A 27,224-nucleotide genomic window follows, 5' to 3' on the forward strand; every position below is an offset into this window, starting at 1 on the left:
CTGTAATATGACTTTGAGTGCCACACGTTCTTTTTATCGATGCTTTCTAACCAAATATTTTTTCCTTTATGTTTTTATGTTATTAGATGAGAAGTAAAACTTTGTCAAAATCACACATCTGAAAAAGGATTTCTTTCAGCTCTACTTTAATTCTGAATTTTCAAGTGAAAATGAAAGAATATATTGCTTACCTCTTTTTCAAAATCTGAAGGGAGTAGCTTGACAAAGTTATCTGGAAAGACACCTCGTCTGCCATTGAGTTCTCCTTCCCACCAACCCACATCAATGCAATCCTACAAAACAGTAAAATAGAATTAAAACCACAGTGTGCTGGTGCACTGAACAGATTTTTGAGCTGAAGTCCTCTCTTGCATAATGTCCTAGAATATGACAACTTGCTGGAGTGCCAGGTTAACGGGGTAATCTATCAGACAAAAACTTCAATAACCACCCTGCATTCCATTATCACATGGAGCAGCTAGGAAAGAACAATGAACATGCTGTAAGAGCTCAAGACCTCGTCTGTGTCTAAAACAAAATGCTTGTTCACCATTTGATCTATTAAACAAGTCAGCATTTTGATAATGCATGACCCTATGTCTCTCTGACTTCATTCTGCAAAAAGACAATAACTTCATTAAACATCACACATCAGGAGATAAAAAAGCTCCCTTATTTCTCATACTTTCAAAAAAAGCTTGACACATCCAAATTATTAAATTTCATCTCACTCTAATTAAAAAGGCAAAATGCATCTGATTAATATCACCTTCTTTTTCTGCAGCATTTCTGAGCAGTAAAATACAGAGTGTAAAACAATGTACAGCTAAATAGGTGAATCAGTAACATCAGTGAGTATACATGATAAAAAATAGCAGTTATTTTTGTAATGAATAATAACAGTAAAAGAAGCCACAACATTTTAGAGAAGGTTGAAATGGTTCCCTAAGTCCTCAGTGCTCCATATTCCCTTTTTTGTGTCTGTGTGTTGGCTACGTAGAACACTTCCTGTTGAGATTTTCCACATTCTTTTTTCCTGAAAGCTCAAGCTGAAACAGCTCAGCTGTTTTCCAAAGCACAATTACAGGAAAGTTACCCATTGTCTGCTCAGTCTTAAAACCACTTCAGCCAATTTTTGCAGTTGGCTCAACACCAGGCTGGCCAACCTCTCCTGATTTCCATAAAATCTTTTATTTCAGCAGCTAAATGGATGACAGAACAGTGAGGTGTACTTAATAGCAAGTCTTTAAAATATTGTTCACAGTGACTGTGCTTGTTGGTATTTTTCTGTAAGTTATGGTAGACAAGCACTGGATGATGATATTTGAGAGCAAACAGACTGACATTAAAGATCATTGCTTTTATGCTTTGGGGGTGGTTTTTGTGACTTTTTTGCTTTAGAATCTTTATTTAGCTTATTTAGTCCTCCTGGTCTCCTGAGTATGTGCTAACTAAACACACCAGCTAAAGAGCCTGGTTTCTTACATCATGTCTGTTTTGCTGCATTTGGCTCTTTCCCCCCTCCTATCTCAGTATTTTTTCTGATGCAATGCAGGCACAAAACAGTCCTTTCATTCTTTTTTTTATAATCTTTTCTTATGCCTAATCTTTGCTTTTCTATATTCTCCCTTCTCTTCAGCAGGGTGGCCTCCACCAGGGAGAACATTTTCTAGGCCTTCCCACAGTTCTTTAGGAGGTGTTTCCCAGCTCTGTAAGACCTTTGTTAGTGACCAGGGCTGATTCTTGACCAGCTGATGTTTCCAAAACATCTGCTGAGTACCTACAGGGCTGTCAAGGACACCATGGAGGCCACTCATGCATGGCATGGGCAGGCTCTGTGCAGGATTCTCCTCTTGCTGCAGAGCCAGCACCCCTCATTCCTGGTGCGAAGGCTCTCTCCCACTTGGCTCTGTCCACTTGCACAGCCTCATAATCAGGGCACTCCACTCTTCTATCCCATGGTGTGTTTTAGAGTGCCCTCCACCCCTATGCCACTAAGCTGAAATTGCCTGAACATTCATGACCCAATTCAGATTTTGAGAAATATTCAGAATAATTCAAGCATCCAGAGACAAAAAGCTTGTGCTTCAACTGATTGCACAGCTTAGCACTAGCTAATAATCCTGACTGAACAGCACAAGACATCACATACATGCTCTTTAGGGTAGATTTTTTATGCTCTTAGGGAATACAGATATTCCACTTCTTCACTTCACTAACACGTGAATTTTTCATCGATTCTCTTTTTTAAAGCTCATTTGTTTTCATGAAGCTCCTGCTTGTGTCACACTTTCATAAATCCCAAAGAGCTGCAGGTTTGCTTTTCCCCTCTCCAGCTTATCACTCAGGCTTACACAGCCAATCACCACAGTGGATTTTCATACAGTAAGTAAATCTCTTCAGGCAGTTTCTCTTTCATTTTCTCATTTACTTCACTTGCAAGAGGAGGCTTTTGGATCACTGAGAAAGAAATAAAGAGATTTCAGAAGTTAAAAGCTACTGATGAAATCTGGTGAAGAATCTCCATGGTGGTGCCCTCCTGCTACCCACAACTGCAGGTTTGCCATGCCCCAGCAACTTCTGGGAGCCAGCCTAAGGTGCTGGCAGGCAGAGCAGCACCCAAGCACACCTGAGTTACAGCTGCACAAGCTGCCACAAGCACTGACCAAGGGCAGAGCCATGAAGCACAGTCAAGGCAGTGTGATGAAAACAATGTGTCTGCTTGTGAGCATGAGCAAAAATGACTCCAATTCTTCCAGATTGCCATCAGCCATGCAATCTTAACCATATTGGGTTTTTTTAACATATCTTGTGTTTGTGTGTTCAAGTACGTAAAGTGGCTATAACTTCAAAATGCAAATTTTATAGAAAAGCTGTCAAGTATCAAGATTGACAAATCTTTATTAATAACCCAAAATTTATTAACAAAGCAAATGGATCTCTGCTTTATCTCCATGTTATCCTGTCAGACTCATATATCAACTTAAATAAAAATCAGATGATGCAATATCCCCAAAGTCCTATGAAGAAAGTGTAACACAAGTACTAGAGATGCATTTTGGTTTCCTTTAAGAAAAAAGCCCTCAAAAAATATTTATCAAACTGAAGGAGTAAAATATGGCAAAAAAGATACTCCAGCTACTGAATTTCATCAATTTAAGGGGTAGCTGTGTCAACATTTAGCTTCTGTAAAAATCAACTCCTACCAAAGCTTAATTTGGAGACTATACCCACGTTCTCATTGCAGTGACAGTGCAATCAAAGACCTCAGAGAAATTCACTGCTGGTTCACATTGCCAAGCCTATTTTGACTGTTCAAGCAGAGGCAGATTCATAAAACAGAGAAATTAAAAATCTTGAGGGAGATTTTGGTATTTTCTCCTTAAAATACAAATCTTGGTTTTATCCTCATTTCTAGTGAAGTAAAATCATAAAACAGTTTAGGATGAAAATGACCTCTAACATCACTGAATCCATTTTTTAGCCCAGCACTGCCAAGCCCACCTCTAAACCATGTCCCTGAGTGACACATCTTCATGTCTTCTAAATACCTCCAGGGATGGAGACTCCACCACTTCCCTGGGCAGCCTGCTCCAGCACTTGACATCTCCTTTGGTGACAAAAAATTTCCTCACATCTAATCTAAAACTGCTCTGGCACAGCTCAAGGCCCATCACCTGTAACTTGGGGCAGCCTCACCCTGACTGTACCAGGGCACCTGGACAGGGCTCCTGCTGTGCTGGGCAGGAGCTTGCTGCCACTGTCCCTGTCCCTTCAGTCCCTCCAGCCAGGCAGAGGGAGGAGAGGGAATCCTCCATGTCAAGCATCCTGTCTGCCCATCAGGGCTGTCCCAGGGAAGGCAGGGTGTGATTCCAGCTGTCATATCCATTCAGCAACCATTCTAATTCCAAGCTCAGCAGGTCCCAAATAAAGCATAAAAATCTGAATACACTGGCATAACCAGCAACATTCATTTTGTGCTAAATATTTAGGCAAAAATTGGACAAAACATAGCAAAGGGAAAGACTAGAGTATTGAGGAATTTTGGAGATGTTTAAACTTTATAAGAAATAAGTATTACACAAAATATAAGGTAGTAAAATGTCAGCCTGGGCTGGAACATTTACATAAGTCAGAGGAAAGGGTAAACCTGGGAGAAATGGAAAGCACTAGAAAATCAGAATATAGCTACCTTTTGTCAACATGCTGCCAAGAATTATTAGAGTGTACACAAGTGACCTAAAAACATCAGTCCTTTTATTGATGTGAAGAATATTCTTTATGGAATTAGCAGAGAGACATGCAAGCTGTGAATAAAACTGGAAGAGAAAATCATCTGGAGAAAACAGACTTTTTTTTTCCCAGAAGGGAACATCAAAAAAGAAAACAAAATACAAACCAAATCAATGGTTTCTTATTTTACCAAATCAATGGTAAAACAAGAAAGGAAAAAACACAGTTCTACTCTGAAACTTATGTCTGTGGTGACTAAAAGAGAAGGGACAGAGGAGAGGGGAAAGAGAGAGATGCATGAGTAGAGAGACCAGCCAAAAACCATGGGGAGATATTTGGCAAAGAAAGTTTCCATTCAGAGCACCAGATTTATCACACTGTTACTGAATGGAAGTGAAATACAGTGAGACACATAAGTAGGGTTGACAGCATAAAATCAAGGCTTAGTCACCTTTTAGCAACTGCAGTGATCCTGCAGCCACTCTCATACTGATGAAGAAAAGTCACAAAATGGTGGAGTCATGCTTTCTCCTCTTCTGGGTGAAAGAATCGTGACATTGCTTGGTCTCTTATGCACATAGCATCCTACATGAAAAGGTTTCTTAGCAGCAGAACTACTGCTCTCTATTAGAGCAAACATTGTTCTGCTCCTTCCCTTGGTGCTCTCAATTCAATAGGAAAAAAGCAGAAGATAGTGGAGATTGAAGAAAAAGCCCAGCATAAAGCACCTTATGCTCTGCAGTCTGACAAATACTCCACTCTCTGCTCAGAAGCAGCTGCACCCAGAGAGACCCCACTGACACCACCCTGGCCCATGGCATCCCCACAGTGCAGGAGCCCAGCTGCCACCAGCCAAGAACAAAAACTTCCCTGTGGTCAAACACCATTGCTGGTTTTCTCTGGTGGTAAAAGAGGTGGCAATGGAGGTGGATAAGGCAGAGCTGTCAGCCCCCTGTAGTACCTGATGCTGCATTCAAGACCAAGAAATTAAAAGACTCAAGTTCATGCCTGGCAGGTAATGTGCCTCTCATGCCAAGCTGTGTCCCAGCTACAACTTGGGCTGTGACTGATTACCCCTCTAGCAAACATGACTGAACTCTCCCTGCTGGAAATGCTGACAGCTTCACAGCCTTTCCCTCTGCTCCAAGGAGGCAGGAGTTTCATACACCCTACAGACAGAGGGGTTTTTATTTTATATAAAGTTCTCCCTCTTAAAAAAACAGACTTAGTTATTAGAGATGGGTTTATTTCTAGCCCACACTACTATTTGTACTCTAGGCCTGAGCCAGATAAAAGGAACATAATGGAAACCAACATTTTCCCTGAAAATGCAAAGCAGCGCTTCTGGTTGTGAACATATTTATAATGAAACTCTACTATTTGGATTTTTTTTCACTATTTTACCAGGAAGCAATAAAGCATGAAAGATTACTATAATTTAAATGTCAGACATGCTCCAGTGTATGTTTTCTTCCAAGTGCTATGGATTATTCTACCCTTTTTCTTTTTATTCTTTTTTTTCCTTGAAGCCACTTAAAGGAGAGTTACTGTATGCTACGAGACTGTTCTTAATCACTTAAATAAAACCCTGTAGCTACTTGGCTCTATGCATACATTATAATGTCTTCAGAAACCCATTGGACTTGCATGTCTCTCATCACTGCAGCCAGCTGCAAGTGCATCAAGATTGCTCTCTCCAGCACTAACAGCTATCTGATACTGGGAATCTACCAACAGCTGAACAATTTCTGAAGCTCCACCAAAACACAAGGAAGCCTGAGAGGAAGCAGGCATCCACTGCTGCAGCTGGGCTTTCCACTTAGCTTTAGGGGCAAAGGTGTTTCCTGCCTTTTCCCCCAAAGCAGCCAGACCTTCAAGGCAGCACCCACCCCCCTCCTCTCTTGCTACCTTTGGGAGGATTGACAATTTCAGGGAGTGCCATGGCCCAAGTTCATCTGTCCACTCCCTAACCTACCTTCCAAGCTGCCCCTAGTGAAGAGGAAGGCTTTTGTCAGTATAAGTAAATGATGGATTTTTTTTCTATTCCCCAAGGTCACAAAATGAGTAATAAGCTATGTAATTATCTTCTCTCCTATCCATGACTTGAACTGCAGCTGTGTAAACTCTTCAAACACATCTGATAAAGGCCAATCTTCTCATCTGTAAATAGGACTTCTGTTTTTCTGAGGGAGCTGATTGCTGCATAGTTTGGTCCTCTGAACATGATGGTACTTTGCAATACTGCTAAAATATGAAGCTATAGTTTAGACATCAACCCACAACTGCTCGATTTTTCAGCTCTTTGATTAAAAGTTTTTGATACAGAACTATTCCACCACAGAGATTTCATCATCACAGCTAAGATAGAAAGCAACACTAAGAACAAGAAAAAGCAAGTCCCCAGAAAAGTATATGTGAAGCTTATACTGTAATATCTGTACTGAGATGCACCATGATGGGGCAGGGTTTAAGAAAGTATTACTTTTCTGAATCTCTACTAGAAGACATAGTTCCTTACATCATCATAAATCCCAGCAGTTTCCATTCCTTAAATCTCTGCTTTCCTTCTGCCCTTCTAAAGTTGGTTCTCATCAAGAAGAATGTTGAGCTGTAAAAACAGCATTATTCAGAAAGCCATGAATCCCTCTTATGCTTGCCCTGGGAGCTTTCATGTGGCAGCTCTGCTGTGCTGGCAGCCCCCCATTAAATTCCTGCTAACCCCATTGCAAGCATCTCTCCAGAATCCTTTTGACAACAGCTAGCCAACATCATTTAAAAAACAAAGCACCTTTAATGCAAACAAAATGTGTCTACTGAGCTTTTCAAGACATCAACCATAATACACAAAGAGATACATGCAACATATAAAGGCTTCTGAATTTCAGGTTTAAAGGCTCATAGAAGGACACATCTGGAGGAAAAGCCCTCTGCCATTCAGCTCAGCCTCACAGGGCACCTCCAGGCTTGACTGCAGCACAGGCCAAGAGGTCCCAGCTCTCACAAACACCAGAGAAGGCCACTGGACAGGCTCTGTGATTATCAGACCATCATTAAAAACATGTCAGATCTTGATTAATGTAACTTGGCTTTGGAGGGAAACAAAGTCATGTTAAATCAGGTGAAAAGGCATTTTAATAATATTAAAATATGTTTAGAAATTCTTGCTACATTCAGTGTCGTAACATTGACACCAAGACAGATCATTCTCAAAATCCAAGTTTATCTTAAAAGTTGAAAAATAATTGATTTTAGAATCTTCACCAATTCTCATTAAACTTGGTAAACTATCTATGAATGAAGGAAAGCATCTCTCCAGAGGCTTACATTACACTCACATTGTGCTACCCAGTACTTCTCCAAATGATCAAGGTTTGTTACTTACTATAAGCTCAGCTACTGGGATCAAGACCTTAGAGTTCAAAAAAGAGTAAAATTTGTTAAATTCTGTTACGAAAATGGCCATGATTTAGAGCATCTGGTCAGTAATCAAGTACTCCTTGGCAGAAACATGATTTTAAGATCTGTCAATAAGACAGAATGAATCTCTCAACTACCTAATATGAGATAATTTAGATAAAGGAGACAGCCCAATAGACAATAAATTTGCCTTCTGAAGCAATCTTGGAGAAAACCCATTTTCATTTTATATACTTCCTGCAAATATACATAAATTATGAAATATGAAAGAAAACCATTAAAGGAAACCTCCAAGTCTAGCCTCTAACCTTTGTTTGGCCCCTAACCCAGAGGTTTATCCTGCTCAAATCTTTGACCCATCCCAAAAGCCCCAAATCCTGCATGGATCCTTCCCAACTCCTGTCCGTTCTCATGCCCAAGCCATACAGAACCTTACATCTGATAATGCCAGCTGCATCTTTCAAAGCTTAAGGAGATAAACAGGAAAATTTTTATTTATCTGCAAGCTCCAAGGCTCCACTAAGAAATCCTCATGTCAACTCTCTATGGAAGGAAACAGGAGAGATAGTCAGAAATCAGACATTATTTCAGCTCTGGTCACACTGCTCTTTCCAGGCTCTGGTTTTTACTGGAAGGCACAACAAGAAGACACCTCTCCAGAAGAAAAAGTCTGTTCAGAAACTGGCTCAGGTTACTGAACCCTGCAAAAAAGAAACTGGCTGAGAATAATGGATGACCTGCAATACCCAGGACATTTGAGCAGAGGATCTAACAGAGCAGGGCTTTTTTTTCTGTTAAATATGTTTCAGGCTAGGTCTAATCTTTTGACTTTACATTTTGTGACTAAACGGTTTAATCAGTAATGAGGCTAAAAAGCTTTGATGAAATATTTGTACAAACAGGAAGAATTAAGTTGCTTATTGAACAAAACCATCTCTTCTGAGGATTCACTTCATTTGCAATGTTCAGTCAGCAGAATTATTGTGGAAAAATAAATATGTTCCACATCATAAAACTCTAACACTCCAATACTCAAATTAAAACTAAATTAGCCAACACAAACATGAAAGGTGGTTCTAGTAACAGACATAATTTATGCCTCTGATGAGCCAAGATAAAATATTTATGTAATTACATTTTATGTATTTAGAAAGATTATAAAAACCTAGAACAAAACATTTGAAAGATTATTTAATGCTATTACTACTTAGATTGAGGACATCTTAGGACCAGGGTCTTAATTACAATTACTAATTACTAGGCACTGTATGTGCATTTTTACTTCCCCTTGAAATAGCTTTCTCTGCCCTGAAAAGGTTGGGCTTCAGAGAATGCTATCAAACCAGCAGGTGAACCCAACATTCAGAATAAAAGAAGGGATGAAGCTAAGCAATGAATCTGAAGCCCACACTGTGAGCAATAATCACAGTTTTCCAGACACCTCAGCATTTCAGCAGCGTCTTTTCTAAGTAGAAAAACTGATTCTTTCCTTTTTTATCTCAAAATATGTCACCTTTTTAGATTAGCTTGGCTGTGTTAAACATACTTACAAACAAAACGCCTTTCAAATTATGCAAATCTTAAAGCATTGCACACATGAGGGATCCTGCCACTTCACCTACATAGCTTGGCTTGAACTTGTGTTTGTCAAAATTCAAATTTGGGACTTCCCATGAACAAAAGAACCCCCTTCTTTTGAAGTCACTGTTGTAGCATCACAATTCGTGGTAACAAAACAAGGAAAAGACAACTTCAGTGTGTACCTTAAAAAAAATATTATAAATATACTACTGAGATAAGCATTCAAGTGCTGGCTGTTCCATTCTCCCTGGACTAATCACAGGCTTAAAAGCTTATATAAGTACTTAGCTTAAACATTTGTCTTTCAGTAATATTTCTAAAGATACCAATGAAGAGTGAGCTGCGCCTGGTTCCCAAATAAACATTGTCAGGCTTTGTCTCTACAGAGACCTTAATGCCCCACTGCTAACCACAGCAGCCAAGAAATGCTGCAAGATATGACTAAGTGTTACAAAATTATTTTTAAACATTTAAAATTCTTGGCCAAAGACAAGGTTCAAGCAATAGACTCTACTTTATTTTCCATAATTTACTGAGTATATAACATAATTTCAGAAAATAAACATTTATTTACTTGATCATCAGTGTGCCCACAAGTTTTATATAACAGCTTTTTATCATTCACTTGAGGAAGCATTCATGCTTCTGTTTTACCCCTTGATGGACACATTGAGGTATGTCAAACATACCTGCTCATTTTGCAGGACCTACCCCAGCTGCCATCCCTAATGGCACCATGGCTTGAAACCCAGAAAAGATCCAAACCTTCTCATTCCTATTAGTCAAAACCTACAGAGGAAAGTTTCAGGGAAAAGTGACCCTACTGCTACACCAAGCTCTCAGCAAGCTGCTGCTGGCACACCCTGTGTGCTCTGGTTGCCAGATGCAAGGTGAAAGGGCAGGAGAAGCATCCCTTGGAGCAGCCACCTACCATCCATCACGTCAAACTGCACCCTCAGCATGCACAAGGTGCAAAATCATTTCTTGTATGGAATCAGCAGTGTGATACAAGCAGGGTTCCCAACCAGAGGGGGAGGCAGGATGTCCTGGGGGAAAAACTGGTGCTAAGGGAAGTAGTGAAGGGGAGAGGACAAGGAACACAGAAAGCAGATTAGGTATGGCTATTAGGCCTGGCCAATGATGAATAATTCATGGATATCTCAGGAGCCTTTATGGTATTGTTCTTTCTGAGGGAAATACCTATTTATTTTCAGAGGCAAGAAGTAAGTGCCTTTATTGCTTACATGCTCCTCTTTAAACACAAAACATCATAAAACCTTTTTCTTAAAGCTATCATAAAAGCTTTCTTAAAGCTGGGCATTATTAAATGTTTACTTACTTACTTTACTTACTGTATTCCTTTCAGTTTCTGTATGCAAGATTGCTACAGAAGTTTTGCACAAATGTGCAAAATAGCTTGTATTAAAACCCCAAAAAGGGGTATCTGCATAACCAAATATTCAGTGTCAACAAAAGTCCATTGTATTACTCTGACAGAAAGCCATATTTTTATTTTATTAAACCAGATCATACTTTATCTACATAACCTATTTTTTTTTGCATGGTTATATTAGAAAACTATTTTCTAAAAATGAGCTAACAGCTTGATTTTAGTTGCCGATCAAGGAAAAACAAAATTACCTGACTATCATGAAATGTGACTAATTTATTTCCTTTCTTTCACAGGAAGAAAGAGACAAACTTTATTTTGAAAGAGACAGTCTTAAGCTACTGGAAATTTCCAAGTATATTCTGCTTGGAAAAATTCTGTCTTCTTGCCAAGTAGGTGTATTTTTAATGACCTCAAATATTATCACTCTGTTGGGTTTTTTTAACTCATAGAGGTGAAAATAGGGAAGATTTCATCTCAATAAGGAAGAACTAGTGATACCTACCTATTAGCTCATATTTAAAGAAAAACTTTGAGGTTTTAATTCCTTCACATATTTCTATAGCCAAGGTTTGTAAAATATGTGCATGCTGTTTGTAATTAAAGGTGTACAGAAGAATTCAGCAATTAATAAAACCCCACAGAAACAATTTCTGGCAACCCTAGTGACTTCCCAGCCCAGAAAAATATTTGATTGAGTATCAGCAAATGTCCTTCTCTATCACACTGTCTGTGCTCCTTCCCCTGCTCATGGCCCCAGCTCCCTGGCAAGATCCTTTAACACAGCACTCACTGATTCCATCCCTTTAGGAGCCTCCTGCATCCGGCAGAGCAGCTGTTTTCCTTCACAGCCCTGCCCAGATGAGTTTGCCTTGCCAATCTCTCAGCTACACAAAGTGCTCTGGACAATCACCTCCTGCACCAGGATGAGCATTTAAAGATGTTGAAAGAGAGAAAAGCAGCAGAATTGTTTTGGCATAAGGGCCACGCTCCAGTAACTGCCTATAAACACAGGCAGGGTTAAATGAACTGCCTTGTGGCTACCCTGAGGATTGGGCAGTGTTAAAGGCTCTGCACAAGGGCAGATTCCATGCTCTTACAGGGACAAACACACAGAGCAGGAGAGGATGAAAGAGACTACCAAGACTGAATCTCATTGAATTGTTCCCTTATTCTCTTCTATTCACCTGTGCTTACTTGTCTGTCTTATCACTCGACTGCACATGCTTTGGGGCAGGAAGTTGCTAAATGTACAGTATTTTGAACCACAAAACATGCAAATCTCACAATAAATTATTAACAGTAACACCAAAAGCAAATAGAAGCTTTGTAAAAACTGATTGCCATTATGCTTATTATTATAACTAGGTTTGTGGCTCTTTGCCTCCCAGCACAGAATTAAGCTCTACAAATTGGGTTGCCATTAAATATCTCATTAAATATCTAGACCAGATAAATAGTCATGTAAATTTTTCACTAGTAATTATGCTATTGTGTCTTTTATTATACCAATGCAGTAACTTTCCGAGTACTATTTGAATAACATGAGCAAAATCACCTTATAACTTCAGAATTAGCAGAATTGCTGCTGATATCAGTGCAGCCCACTGATAATAAGGGTTCAGATGAGGATATCTTTCCATTGCTGCCAGCTTTTCAAACTTGCAATGATTTTTTGAAGCAGCTAATTTTATTTATCCAGACCATTTTCACTCCTGGGAACAAAGTGGTCTTGGCTGTCTAGAGCTCAGGTAGATTGATGCACTGCAATGAAATCTTCTTTACATCCTTGCAATAAAACTGCTTTTGAATGAGTGCACAGCTGCCAGTGTGTGCTTGATGTATTTGCTTTGAAATTATGTGGCCATTTCTATTGATTCCTCACACAGGTAATTTTCTGTGTGCCAAGGAAGTCTTCAAAATCCTATGCATTTTGTCATAATTTTTCAAAGCTATTAATAAATTTGTAGAAAAGTGGCTTACAATAGCTAGATCTAAGAGGGCTGGAATTAAAAGTCCTGTAAAATTTTCACGATGACAGTTGAAAATGTCACATGAATCTTCTGCTGCTTAGAGGAAACTGTATTTATTACAAATACAATCTTCAAAATGAATATTTGAGCATAATAAAATACTTGTTTGCCACTCTCCTTCAGCTGCAGGGTGCAGTGATTACCAGTGCTCTTACCCACACCCAAATGCTGTCAGCAATATTTTGAAGACACACACAAAAAAAATACCTAAGGAGCACAAATATTTGACAGTATGAAAATAATCTACAGTGTCAATCTCATGGCCTCTTACCATTCATAATTTTAGCCTTATGAATATATCTAATCATCAAAATGCATAACCATCACCTTAATTGTACAAGTAATATTACTGTATTTTGCTTTTTATTCTCTTTCTTTCAAAGGTGCATCTTTCTTAGACTCCCTTTTTCCACAGCAAAGGTACCAGATCTTTCAGTTTATTGCCTTGAAGATGAAGTTTTTACCTTCTATTACAATTCTGACCAATGTTTTTAGGTTTTTTACATTATTTTGCATGAAAGAATTAAAGGACTACTATTTGCCCACTTTTATTTCCACTTATTAATAAATAAAACCTTTTCTAGGTATTTACAAGGGTATTTCCTTCATTGGGGAAACAAAAGAAAGAAAAACCTTTTCCAGAAACTTTTGGAATAGATGTATGCAAAGTTTCTGCTTTTATTCAGTCTTTTAGGTACATTTTAACTAAGATATGTTTGCACTCTCATAGTGTATATTTTCCAAATAATTGGCAATTATTTTTGGTTATCAGTTTTGCATAATTCCATCCTTTACCCTGCATCTCCCCAAATACATACCATTCTGACCTGTAAGTGATCAGCCTCTACTGACTTTCTTCAGCACTTAATAAACCTTTCCAGCACATTCTCCATGTGATTAGGGAGGTCACTTGTGATCAGCAAATCTGTTCAAAGTATTCTTTAGTGATTTCTAAGAAACCTCAGATATTCAAATTCTCTTATCACGGAGACCTATAGGGAAGTTCTGACCAGCTTGTGATTTAAGATCTCAACATCCATTAAAACAGTGAGAACTTGAAACAGAGTCTGCTCTTTATATTAGAGAGATATTTTATCATCTTGATTTTATGATCTTGACAAAGGGATTTTCACAACTAATTCAACTGCACAAAAGAGAGATATTCTGTTATATTCTTATCCTTTTTGTCTTGTCCCTTATTCTTGTCCCTTTGTGGATACTGTTAAAATGGTGATATTGAATTCTGCATTTACTGATTCTGATTCTACACCTTTCCACAAAATCAGGTCTTAACATTTTAAGATGAACATTACACAAACAGTTTCCTCACATACCCATTGTCACACAGTGTGCACCTCTACCCAGGGTCTTGTAGGAACTTCCCACTTAGTTCATTTGATCCATCCCCTTTTGTCTTGGCACTTATCAAGTGTTATCTTCATGCTTTTGAGATTATTGTAATGCATTTGACATTCTTTTCATGAAATTTCTCTCCCATTCTTCTGTCACTCATTCCTTCAGCCACTCCCACACATTCTCACCAATGCAGTTGTTTTCAAATAAAAGCAATTTCAGCTTGAGTTAAACTTATGAGTCTTCAACGCTCCTATGGTTTTAATTGTGGAAACCCAGACTAGTCTAGGGACAGACATTTTATACTGGGAATCTGTATCACTTTTTAGTTTTAGTGATTTCAGCAAAATACATTATTTTACAATAATGCATCTGTGGTCGTAGGAAGTACTGAGACACACATCTGTTTCCTTAGAAGTACCAGGCTTCTCTCTTTGAGTCTAGATAATTGGGAAGAATAAATGTTGCCTAATGCTTTCCAGCATACAAAGCAAAACCTGCAAAACAATTCATTACAAATAAATTAAAAGAACATCTATAATCTGATAGCAAAGCAAATCCATGATAAGAATTTCTGAAGCATTCCATATGTTTCTCTTTGATGCCTCTTTGTCAGCACGGCTCACTAACTGGTCATGTAAATGTGGTGATTTGTCACTCTCTAGAGGAAGCCATTGGTGGGCAGAAAGGTGGGGCTGACTTTGTTATTGCTGACTAAAGAAAGATGACAACAGACATCTGCTTCAGAAAATCTGGACTAAAGTAAAGTTATTGTATCATGTGGCAGAGCATAAAGGAGACCTCACTGCTTTCAGAACTCTACAGCAAATACCCTGACACCACATAGCCTGAATTTAATTTTTTTTTAACTGTGTTAAAAGCAAATGAAGGAATGCCACAAGTCTGACTGCAATGAGGTCTGCAAAGCACAAAAGGATCTGCAAAGTGACTGCTTGTTAAGCACCATTTCTTCAGTGGTTTAGATCAGTTCCAACAGTGCATAAAAAGGCATCCCTAGAGAAACTCCAGGACTTTGTGCATTGAGATCTCCCTTTCTGGAGACATGGGTTTATGTAAGTGTTCACAGATGTGACATGACACAGAAAAAAGGAAGAAAAGTAAATAAAATATCTGCAATGGCTTGATATCACTGGAGAGCAGAAGGACAGGGCAAGAGAAGAGTGTATTTACTATTCCAAACCATTCTCTCTGTGTGGCTTGGAAAACTGATCAAAATGGTCAAATCATCAGCTTAGTTATTAAAAAAGACAAATATCCTCCACTGTGGCAGAGGGAAGAAGAAAATGCAAAAAAGCAAGCTAATGAAATCTCACATAGAAACCTCAGTAATGTAATTGTCTTTTTATCTATGCTTGCTGATGAACACAGCTCCACCCAGAGACCAGCCATCCTGGGGAATTAAACCATTCTGGTCAATAAAGCATTAAGTGGACAGGAGAACATCTTAAAAGCCATTTTAATGATCAGAAACACTGTTAAATACTCACATGAGAACATTCTAAATCAGGCAAAGCTACACAGATCTACAAACAAGCTAAACAGAGGTCCATGGGGGCAAGCCATTAAAGGATATTTAATGTACACAATTTATTTTTACATTTGCAGTTTCTCTTCCTACCACATGTGTGATTACTTTTCTCTGGTTACATGCATATTGTTCAGGACAAAGAAGATGCCCTCTAGGATTGAAAATAACTTCATATGTGGCAAACACAGCCCCAGATGGACTTCCTAAGATTTTGGGGTTTTTTTCACCCAGGGCCAAATTGTTCAGTCAAGTAACAATTTCTTATGACACATCAATTATAGAAGTAATTATTTTACTTTCATATAAGCACAAACAAAAGCAGCAGTATTGTGTACATTGCTATGATTCATCTTCCTCATGGAAAATCCACAGCTTTTTCTTGTTTATAGATTTTTTTCTCCCACAAATATTTATGTCCAGCAATCAAAAACTGTTAAACAAACTGTAAAGTCTTTAAACAGGAGCAGGAAATTAAGTGCACCTAAACTGTAATCTGTGCTTTGTAACATGGTGTACAGCTCTTCTAAAGGAAAACCAACTGTTTACTCACCATCTCACTCTATGGCTTTTGAAGATTTAGTAAATCCTGGCACAGTTTTTCATTTCTAATCTTCAGTTATCACCATCATTTTAGAAAAAACACAGATCTAAAACTATTTATTTTCTGCTCTGTCATCTTTCTCTACTTTACCAGAATATTAAGGCTGGCTAAATTTTAAATGTTTAGTTCAGTAAATTAATTTATACACATTACCTCAATCTAACATAAAAATTCTTACAAGAAAAATAACTCATTCATCAAAGGGAGATATTCAAAGCTACTGCTTTCCTGAATCTTCCACTTTATTCTCTAAGCCATTATGTTTGTTACAGGGATCAATTTACAATTTATGCTGATCTGCCAGCAGATTCAAATTAAAATTAATTGTATAAATTTGAGTACACATTGGCTGTTCTTTGCTTAAATTCATTATCAGGGTAAGGCTCCAAAGCACAAGAGGAAGGGAGATGTAGGGCTCAGAAGTCTGCATAATGTTTCATTGTCAAACTAGCGTTGGTTTAGCAACAACACTATAGGCACAAATACTAATTTTATGGCAATTAAATTATGCAAATTGTAAAAACTGTATCACTGCTTATAGGAGAATAATATTGCTTTTACCTTACTGATAAGTGTGACAACATCACCTTCCCGGATTGTGAGTTCATCATCGTTCTGTGCTTCGTACGGAAATATCACTTTGCAATACTCCTTGTCTGAAAGCAAGAACATTCACTGTGATAAATTATCACTTACAACAACTGCTTATTCAAGGGTGAATAATCTTCATAAAATATTCCATTAGTGTCTCTTGGTGCTGCCTTATTTCCCTGCCAACTTTCTCTTTGTATTTTAGACCTTCATAAACAATATGAAATATTTAAAGAACTGCACGCTGATAAGCATTCCCCCACACGTCATCCAGGGACTCTGCTCTGTAGCCCCTAGAACCATTATCTCAAATGAAATTGCTCCAGACAGCAACCTGCCACAAACCCTTTCCCTTAGAGTAAGCCTGCATCTGACACTTCCTTCCATAGTTCCACTGGTACAGCCTCCAACCATACTGGATGCAGTAGGTTGACATAGCTTACCTAGCCCCTTGTGTGCAAGAAAGCAGTATTTATGAATATACAAAGATGGTACAACAGTAAATAATACATTAATAAACATAAATGTGTTAATAACTAAACTAAACCACCTGTACATTCCGTGTAGAGTTTTGAGTATTACTCTAAAGTTTCCTTGACCCTTTTTCCTTTTCTGTCTATAAATAAGGGCATCATCTCAAATTTCATCTGGAAAATACAGAAGCCAGCACTCCTACTCAGAAATCATAAAAAGCAGTTGTCATGAAAAGCAGTTACTTCCATGTTGCTGTGCAACAGCTGAGTATGTCAACGTGCCTTACAAATAAAAAGGGAATATGTTTTACAGCTGTTAAACTATGCATAAAAATATGTGATACTGTAAGACAGCAGGTCCAAAAGGACTGTCTAAAAGGTCTAAAGGAAGGTCTAAAACTACTCTACTGTTTGTAGAAGGGCATGCAATTTGTAGAAATGTTCACCTCCCTTTAAATGTCTCAGTTTTAGTGGCATCTATGTCTAGTCAACTTCCATATTCAATGCAGACAAGTACTGGCAGGCCACAGAAACACAAATTAATTTGAAATAACAGGACTTACTCTTTTTTACTTACTATAAAGAGAATCTGTATTATCACACTTGAGGGTATCTGAGGCTACACCAGAGTGCCTTTCCAGACACTTGTGGGTATGTAAGACACATGCATAGTATGGCTGAACCTATAGAATTCCCAGGTCCCTCTGGTCTGACAGCTGGAGGCAATTTAAAACAAAATACCCTAGGGGTATCTCAGAGAGCCCCTTATGAAGGCTACTGATTTCAGCCCCCAAACTTTGGTCTTGTGTCTAAATTTAGATTCAGGCATCTGATGTTAGAAACCAACCTAGTCAGTGCACTAAAGTCTATGGAGATCAAGTCACTAAAATGAACCAAGCCTTGAGAGCCACTCCTGACTCCAGGAGCAGACACCTACATTTGGTTACCTGAACCATTTGTTCCCTGGATAGATGTCCAGTGGGACCACCCCCCAAAAAATCCAGATACCAAACTCATGATTATAACCCAAACTTAGGGCTCTGACACAAGCTCCCTCCAAACTCCTAAAGTTTAGTGAGAGGAACACCAACTGTAAAGAAGCAGCCCAGAAATGTGCATCTGAAAATTTGCTCTCTGCAAGCACCATTAGCCTGAGAAATTAAATAGTCCTAGTAGGGAACAGGGAAGCTTTATTCATTTCACACACTGTCATTCAGAAACAGCATGAATTGTATGTCTCATTGGTTCAAACAAACAAGAACTTCTTAGGCTTTACAGATTTCTTATTCTGAACACAAACATTTAAAATGTTTGATTTACCCACAACCATTACTGTTGGTTTTCTGGCCATGCCCTCTATTAGGTGTGGCTGAGATGGAGTTAATCTTGTTCATAGCAGCCCACATGGCGCTGCATTTTTGATTTGTGACTAAAACTGCACTGGTAACACACTGCTGTTTTCGCTGTTGCCCAGCATACCTACAGAGCTTTCTTTTTTTCCCTTTTTCTATCCCCCAAGTAGGCCAGGGTGAGCAAGAAGCTGGAGGGGACACAGCAGCTGACCCAAGATGAGTAAAGGGATATTCTGTGCCACATGGCCTCCTGCTCAGCAATAAAAATGAGTAATGCAATAAATGGCTTTGGGGTTGTTTCCATTCCTCAGAGACTGGCTGGACATTGATCCACTGTAGGTGGTGAATGAATTGAGCCACTGAATGGTGGTTGCCTTTGTGTTGCCTTCTTTTTATTTCTCTTTCATTTATTTATCAAACTGTCTATATTCATTGATTTCCTTGCTTTTGCTTGCTCTGCTTTCTCCCGTATGGGGAGCAAGTGGCTGGGTGGGGTCAACTCCCCACACCTCCCCTGGAGTCTCTGAAGGAATAAAATTCAGATGAAGACAATGAACAAAAGTTTTGAGGGAAAAGAAGTGAACAAAGGGGAAAAAAATCCTTTTTCCTGCTCTGAAATCAGAGACCATTATGAAATAAACATTTGGTGTCTTTTCCAAACCTCTGGGCATATGAGAACCACCAGGTCACAACTCAGATTCAGAGGATGAAAGGGGTGTGTAACTGCTGCTTTACTGCATTCTGAGGAAGGGCTGGGATGTCTCCTTGTGGACTTGGCTAGGTTGTTCCCTCTGCTCACTGCCTTGTCTTTGAGAGAGTATAACAACATTTTATGTAAAAGCTGGTAGAAAGCTGACACACAATAACTTAGGTGCAAAGCACCATGTAGATAAACATGAGATTCAACACATTTTACACTTCAGTGGCATGCTACCTTAAATTATCATTGTGGGGTTTTTTTTCTTATTCTAAGTATATCCACATTCTGAAAAGCAGCTGTGCTAAATAATAGATTCAATGAAGTAGCCCAGAGTTGATGTAGATGTAATATTGCACTAAAGAAGCTGAGTGCTGCACACAGGCAAGCCTCTAGTTACTGGGAACAGGCTTAGCATTTCTTTTTTGGGATACAGAACTGGCTGGATTCTCTGAGGTAAACAGCACCTGAGCCCAAGAAGGATGATTCCAGAACATCCATTCTCAGACACATACATTGATCCTCCATTCAATAACAGCATCAGCTGCAGATTAAGTGGGAAGCCAAGGACAAAGTACATTAAAAACCTGCAAACAGCCACCACAGCATCCCTCTGACAGGATGTCTGCAGTGCAGCTTCTGCTCAAGGCATGGATGAATCCCACATGTTTAAGGTTAAAAAATGCTTTGGATAGCAAAGGGCTTGAGTATCCTGACTCCTATAACAGGTAAGCCTCCCTCAGGCTTGCTATTTCAAGACTGGGTATTTGAATTGTCTTTCAGGATGAAGACCCTGACAAGACAAGAGTGGAGAGAGGGCTGTGGTTTCAGCATCTGAAATATCAGTTGATGCTTGGGTAGTAACTTCTCTCTAGCAGACAGATACACATCATGTCCTTCTGGTTGTGATGTCAAGAACTCTGTCGTCCCATGACCTGTCCACTCTCCCCATCGAATTCTAAATCTTTTCTTTCCTTTACCAAAAAAAAAAAAAAAAATCCAAATAGCAGCAAACCAAGCTGTTAAACTATAGAAAAATGTCAAAAATCAGCCAAATGATGATGTGGTTCATAAAGAGCCAGGAGACAAACTTCTGAGATGCACAAGAGGGAGCTGGGGGAGGCTCATAGCCCCCCTAGGCTCTGAATGCTGCCACAGGAACACAGAGAAGGAACAGCCATGGAAAAAGAATATTGTTTATGTACAGTGGAAGTCTGGACTTGTTGAGTACAATTCAGACAGACCTACACTAAATCACTGAACCCATTGGGTCATGCTGCAGCAGAGGTCTCAACATTGCAGATGGGTTGGGAACAATGTAAGCAACTGGACAAAGTCAGCTCTGAAACTTCTCCTAAGGGATAGGTAAACCAACATGATTTTAGTAAGAAAAAAAAAGCCAACAGAAATCAAAATAATATGAACCTTTAAAAATCAGAGTAATAAAAGCAGAGAAAAATCTAATAGGCTATGTCACATCAGGACTAAAATTGTCCTTACTCGGCAGGGCACAATACCGTAGCAGAACATAGAAGCACTTATTATCAACAGTCATGCTTAGATAGGAAGGAAGAAAAGATAAAAGAAAAAACTAAATTCAGACACAGCATTGTATATAGACCACACTGGAATTTGCTGAATTTGGGATTTTCTGAATGAGAAAAAACATAACAGAAAAATACTAAAAGTCAAAACAATATGTCCTATTGCATGTCTGGCAAACAAACTTAAGCCGAATTAAAACTTCAAACTAAGATTCTAAGTATCCCTCAGCTGTAGATGTTAAATCTCATTTTTACATTTGATATCCAAAGCTGGGTTTATACATCACAGACAGTTCTTCCAGAAGCCTCTTTTTCTCCTCCTGACCTGGTAAAAATGTATCTGTTAATAAATCCCCAACAGCAGATATCTTGGAAACATTAAGGGAGGAGAGAAGACAACACTCATGAGCTTTTCAGTCCTGTTTTATCAATTCAGCAGCACTTTACTCTGTCAGCCAGAGTCTCTCACTGAAAACTCACAGCTCCTCCCAGCTATGGGCAATGGGCACTGCTCAAGGAACTGAGTGAATGGATAAACCTAAAGAGAATGAGATATTTTATGGGGGTTATTATCATGTATCTTTGTGCAACACTGTCTGTCTCCAGGGTGACAATGTGGCCTTTTTGACAAAGTCTCAACCCCTGAAAAGAATCATTGCCTCAAGAGGGAGACCAATAGCAAGGGGCTGCTTTGTTAGCCAGGCCATTGCAAGGACAGTATTTCACTGGCAGAATCCAGTGGCTCAATATGTATTTACAACTGCTGGGTAAAGAGCTGATGTCAGCTACAGACCTGCTCTGGGACTTGGGGTCCTGCAGTAGTAGAGCAGGTAAATTAGTTTGTTTGTATTATGAGAGGCTGGTTAAATATTATACTGTTCCAACCAGATGTGAGCAAACTCCATTTACTGTACCAGTGAACCCTGCTTCACTCCAACAGCAGGACTCTTCTGTTTGCTCTCCTGCCACACTCTCAGGATGAGCTGAGACCTTCAAGAAGGCAGTCCACAGACAAACATTCATTCAAGCTTAAATTTCAAAGAGTACAGTGACTCTGGAATTTGCTTTTTCTCTTAGGGCAGGATGACAAAATCTCTTTTACTTCTATTTTTGTTTCTTTGTATTGTTAATTTGTGAGGCTTAAATATTCCCCCATGAGCAAAGTTTAAATCATAGAGCAATCAATATGGACACAAACAGTAATACTAAGCAAGAAAACAAGCAGCATTAAGGTAGTAATCCTTGAGCTTAAACTTCCTCTCTTTGGCTATCACTCATAAAATGTTTCTGAAATGCAGTAAAACATACAAAATCAAGTGAAAAAATACATAATTATTACCAAAACCAAATTAGATGGAAAAAAATTCCAAACACTATATTCAGCAGAGTCTGGTTTTACTGTTAATTGCTACACTCAAGACTCATAAATAGATTGCACTAATAAATATTTTCACAGAACTTAGTAAGATGTGACCTGTCAAAACATCACCTTATTAAAAAAATAGAAACAGAAGTAACTATGGTCCTATTAATACATATTCACCCTGCAAAAAAATTTGTTTGCTATGATCTTGGTACTCCTATGCAATAGCTTAACACGAATTTTAAATAGTGAGTGGAGTAATCAAATTAAGTGCTGTGGTCAAGGCACTCTGTTATTTACTGCCTTTGCATTTTGTTGTCTGCTTATTTATACTCCATTAATGCAGTTTCAGTAATGTGCAATAACTCTCAGATGTTGTGGATGTTTTTGTTTTGCTTAATTTTAGAATCCAACAGAGCTACTTCAAAACTTAGATATATTTTCTACAACATATCCTATTCACCACAAGCCACTCATACTAAGCTATTTCATAGAAAACAATATATCTCACCTCTGAAATAGGATTGTAAGCACTCATGCATTAATGTACCATCCTGTCTACATTGCAGAGATGGAACTTCAAGGGCAGAATACTCCTCTAACTCTAGGAACCCAACACATCTAAATGAAACAGCTCTCCCCTCTTCTCTTTGAAGATGCATTCCCTCATTTGTAAAAGAATACTGACGTTTTCCAAGGGATCACTCAAACCCTGTAAAGATTTGTGCCTGGCTCTGAAGAGAAATCACAAACTCTTAAGTCCATTTTTGGGGAGATTTACAAAGCATTTTGTTGGGAGATGCACCTCAGAGACCACACACCTCTGCCTTTTGCTTCAACCAACTCACCCCACTGCAGAGCTTAGCTCATCTTGCCTGTTCCAAGAGCAGGTGGCACATTAAGTGCCTCACTGCTGATCACTGCCCCATCACATCAGAAAAGTTACAGAAAAAAGCAGACTGGAATCAAAGTGTGAGGAAAGTCAGCAACCATCACTCCTTGATGAAGCTCCATGGGCAGAGGGAAGATGCTGCTGGTACCTGCTTCCTCTCTCAATGCAACTGCATTTTTAAAATCCAGTTGGCACTAAGGTATAGTTATGGAAAGAAATGAGGAAAATTAAAAACTGGATTATTCCTCTCCCAACATAACCTCTGTCTTGCTTGCAGCATTCATCTCCGAGAGTATTCCCAAAGGAATCTGAACCATGCATCCAAAAGCTCCCTCTCTGTACTGAACTCAGGCTATGGATCTTCTGTTTCTTGCTACTTCCTTGGAGAATGGCACAGTACCTGTTTTGTGCAGCAGTTAAAGGCTCCAAGAAAGACTGGGACATGACCATCCCAGGCAAAAGTGAAAGTACTTGAGGTCCAAGGTGGAATGATACCTTTGTGCTGAACACAGCAATTGGGACATTCATCAGTTTTCTGAGACTGCAAACTTCCTTGGACTGAATGCTTTTTCAAGCTTGTTTGTGGTAAAATTAAAAATTGAATTTGAGAAATGACAAATACTATACAGATTATAGTCCTATGCTAAAATCTGATCATACTCTTCATTTCTGACTATCAGACATGAATTATGAAGAAATTATTCCTCTGCCTATATTAAACACCAAACCAGACTGCAGCATGTTTCATTAGCACTGAAAGGTTTTTCAATTTAAGTGAAGGACAACTTCAGCTTAATGAAATATGTCTTCAATGATGTCATTTGAGGCTAAGAAAATGATATATAATTACATTACATCAGACCTTCCTATAGAATGTGCTTGTCTTTCCCAAGCATGAACAGAGATGCCAAGAATTCTACTGAGGCCTCAGGATTATTATTTTATCTTTCCTGAGATTCCAGGAAAGATAAAATAATAAATAATGCAGTTTAGTTAAAATTCACAAGATACTGTGCAAATAAGTAGTCTACCCTTCTCACCAACTCTGACAAAGTGAATGTTGAATGAAGACAGTGACAGAAGAAGGATTTTTCTCAACAAAAAGATGTGTCCACGGGAAACAACAAAGATGTGAAAGAAGGACCATGCAGAGCCCAAAAGTGCTGATGGAAAAGTGTCTCTGAAAAGTGAAAAGTGTCTCCTATACATTCAGCCAGAGCTCAATGGATCACAGAAGAAGATACAGTTCTCTAACCATTGGTCAGAAGGTTTCCACACTCAGTCTATGAATGTGAAAATTTGAACCTCCCATACCCTGGGATGGGATTTAGTGAGCAGCTCCAGCTGTCAGAAGTATGAGGTGATGTGGAAAGAAGCAGCCTGGCTTCCCATAAGGGTTAATGCTGCAGGTGGGAAAGCCCCTGGACCACCCCTTCTGATGGCACCTGCATTCAGGACAGCTTGAACTGCTCAGCCTGCAGGCTGGCAAAGGTGATTCCAAAACACATTCAGGAGTTCTCTTTTGCATTACCAGTTCACACATTTTTCAGTATTTCAAGTTTTTACTTCCTCAGGGAAACTGAAATCTTGCAGTATTTCCCATGAGAGCCTGCTGGCATGGGGACACAAGATGAGAGGATGCAGCAAGTCAATGATTGTGGTGGGGCTAATGGACAATAACTCACCAAAAGCTCTTTTAAGCTGCTTTTGCAACTCTGAGCTGAAAACCTGGACAAACCAGTTTGCAACCACACAAGTCCCTCAGACAGACTCTGCCCTGCTGATCCAGATGCTTTCCTGCATATGTCTGTATGGGTTTCAGTTCTGAGACAAAGTGTTATCTGCTAACTATCTAAAAGGATAAACACATCAGGGAATAAGGACTGGGCAATATTTAAAGAAAGTCAACTCTGTTATATTTAGCTTCTTTTCTAAGGTATGTCTATGTTCTCTTCCCTCTTACTCTTTTCCACCAGAATCTGTAACATTTATTTGTAACTGTACATAAATAAAATCCAAAGATGGGGAATATACATGGATGTTATTTGTTCTAGTTACATATGCCTCCCTAAAACTGCATAGAGACACACCTGAATGATTTAATCATTACTTCATCATTGCTAAGCACTGAAATGATGCAAAAAAGGACTGAAGGTCAGAGAAATCAGAATAGTTTGGATTGGAAAGAAACTTTAGGATCACCTAGTCCCAATGGCCCCTGCCATGGGCAAGGACACTTTTCACTGTACCAGGTGGCTCAGAGCCCCATCCAGCCTGGCCTTGAGCACTGCCAGGGATGGGACAACCATCCTTGTCTGGGCAGCCTGCTCCCCTGCCTTACTATGCTCACAGTGAGAAATTTCTGACATCTGATCTAAACCCACCCTCTCTCAGCTTAAAGCCATTTCTCCTTGTCCTGTCTCTATATTCCCTTTTAAAAATTCACTCTCCAGCTCTCTTGTAGGTCCCCTTGAGGTACTGGAAGGCTGCTGGAAGGTCTCCCTGGAGCCTTGTCTTTGATTTCCATACAAACTATACCACACATACAGTTTTATTTCAGCTACATAAAGAAATAAAAATAAAATAATGAAATTTTTTTTTTAAAGAGGAAAAAGGCAAGGTTTTTCACAGTGAGAGAAAATTTTCTATCACCTACCTATAAGTTAGGACCTGAATTTGCATCTTATTCATAACTGATTAATTCCAAAGTATCCTCAAGGCTGACATCTTATCACATAATTTAACTTGATTTTTGGTGGCAGAAAACTTGAGGTAGGATCACAAGAGCAAAAACAGTTCAGAGGATTCTGTGAAACAAAGCATTTTGTCTAGGTACCACCTCCTCAAAGTTTATCCTAAATATATCTATCTGCATCCTGGCTTTTTTTACATACAGGACACTCTTTTACCCAAAACCAAAGAAAAGCATTCATCTTGCTTTTAATAGCACAAAGTGCAAAAAAGAAAAACCTATGAGACCTACTTTTTGTTCTGCTGTCCACTTCTATTTTTGTTGGCTCCTGAGTTGCTGTGGCTGGAGGTAATTTCTTCCCAACACTCTGAAAAAAAATAATTATTCTTCTTTAAAACTTGCAGGTTCAGTTAAAAGTTGGACAACATAAAAATAGTAATGGAAATATAAAATATAGGAGTAGAAAAAGGAGAGTAAAGAAAAAGAGGCAAAATATAAACTATACTTGTGTTTGTTACTGGGGATTAACTTTTTTAAAATTATAAAGAATTAATTAAAAAGTAATCCTTTAATTTCCCTCTGCTAATGTTTCTAATATTTTTAAATGATAACCCCTTAACACTTCCCTGAGTTTCAGGGAAAACTCACAGAAGTTTCACTGGTAGATTGAATATTAAGCAGTGGATGAAATTACTTAGGGAAAGATGTTATTCAGTACCTGAAGTAAAGCTGAAAGAAGCAGCAGAGAGGAACCCACTTGACTTCTGTTCATACAAGGAGTATTCATTTCAGTCATTCTAGATTGAGTGTGATTTTTATATCAACAACATCTTTTTCTTATTTTATTATTTTTTATATCTTTCTAGCAAAAGCAACTAATTTACAGTGAACTACTATAATAAGCAATAACATGCCTCAGACAAGTAAGCTAAAACTTTAAACAATCTGGCCCCACCAAAATAAAAGAGAATAAAATCAGTGATATTCATCTTTATGTATCTTCTCCTATTATATGCATGCTATCCCCCCTCTCTCTCAGCTTGTCCTCCTGTGAAGAAAGTTTTCTATCTTTAAAATCCCAGCAATGTGTAGATGGGAAAATAAGCATGATTGTTGGCATGATTGCTTCTGAAAAGCATTAGCTGCCATTCCCTGCAAGGTCTGCACAAACACCACAAAGCTCCTCCACGCTTCCATGACCTCCTGAGTGCAAGCTTAGAGACCAGAGTGCTGAGATCTAGCCTGGGAGGTACTGAGTACCCTAAGGACCATAAGAAAACTCTGGTCAATATAAGAAGCAATAGGAGTAGAGCTCTTTGAGTAGCTGAAAAATTCCAAGGTAGATAAAGAATACTGAGAGTTCCATGTTAATAATATGCAATAATGTGTGAAAATATATCTATGGAAAGGACTCAAATACACACAGGGATTTCAGGCTGCTAAAAAGAGCACATGGGGAGGAA

General features: G+C 38.8%; 1 protein-coding gene across 7 annotated transcripts in view; it reads right to left on the minus strand.

Moving 5' to 3' along the window:
- SH3KBP1 (SH3 domain containing kinase binding protein 1) overlaps positions 1–27,224 on the minus strand; it is a 209,539-nt gene that overhangs the window by 34,765 nt on the left and 147,550 nt on the right. For all 7 annotated transcript variants that reach the window (XM_018913607.3, XM_050973299.1, XM_050973310.1 and 4 more), the window contains 3 exons: positions 26,053–26,128; positions 16,719–16,813; positions 192–293 (listed from right to left, as the gene is read on the minus strand). In XM_018913607.3, coding sequence (XP_018769152.1) covers positions 192–293; positions 16,719–16,813; positions 26,053–26,128 — 273 coding nt within the window. The remainder of the gene's footprint in view (positions 1–191; positions 294–16,718; positions 16,814–26,052; positions 26,129–27,224) is intronic.

Source organism: Serinus canaria, chromosome 1 (genome assembly GCF_022539315.1).
Source record: "Serinus canaria isolate serCan28SL12 chromosome 1, serCan2020, whole genome shotgun sequence".
Taxonomy (NCBI): Eukaryota; Metazoa; Chordata; class Aves; order Passeriformes; family Fringillidae; genus Serinus; species Serinus canaria.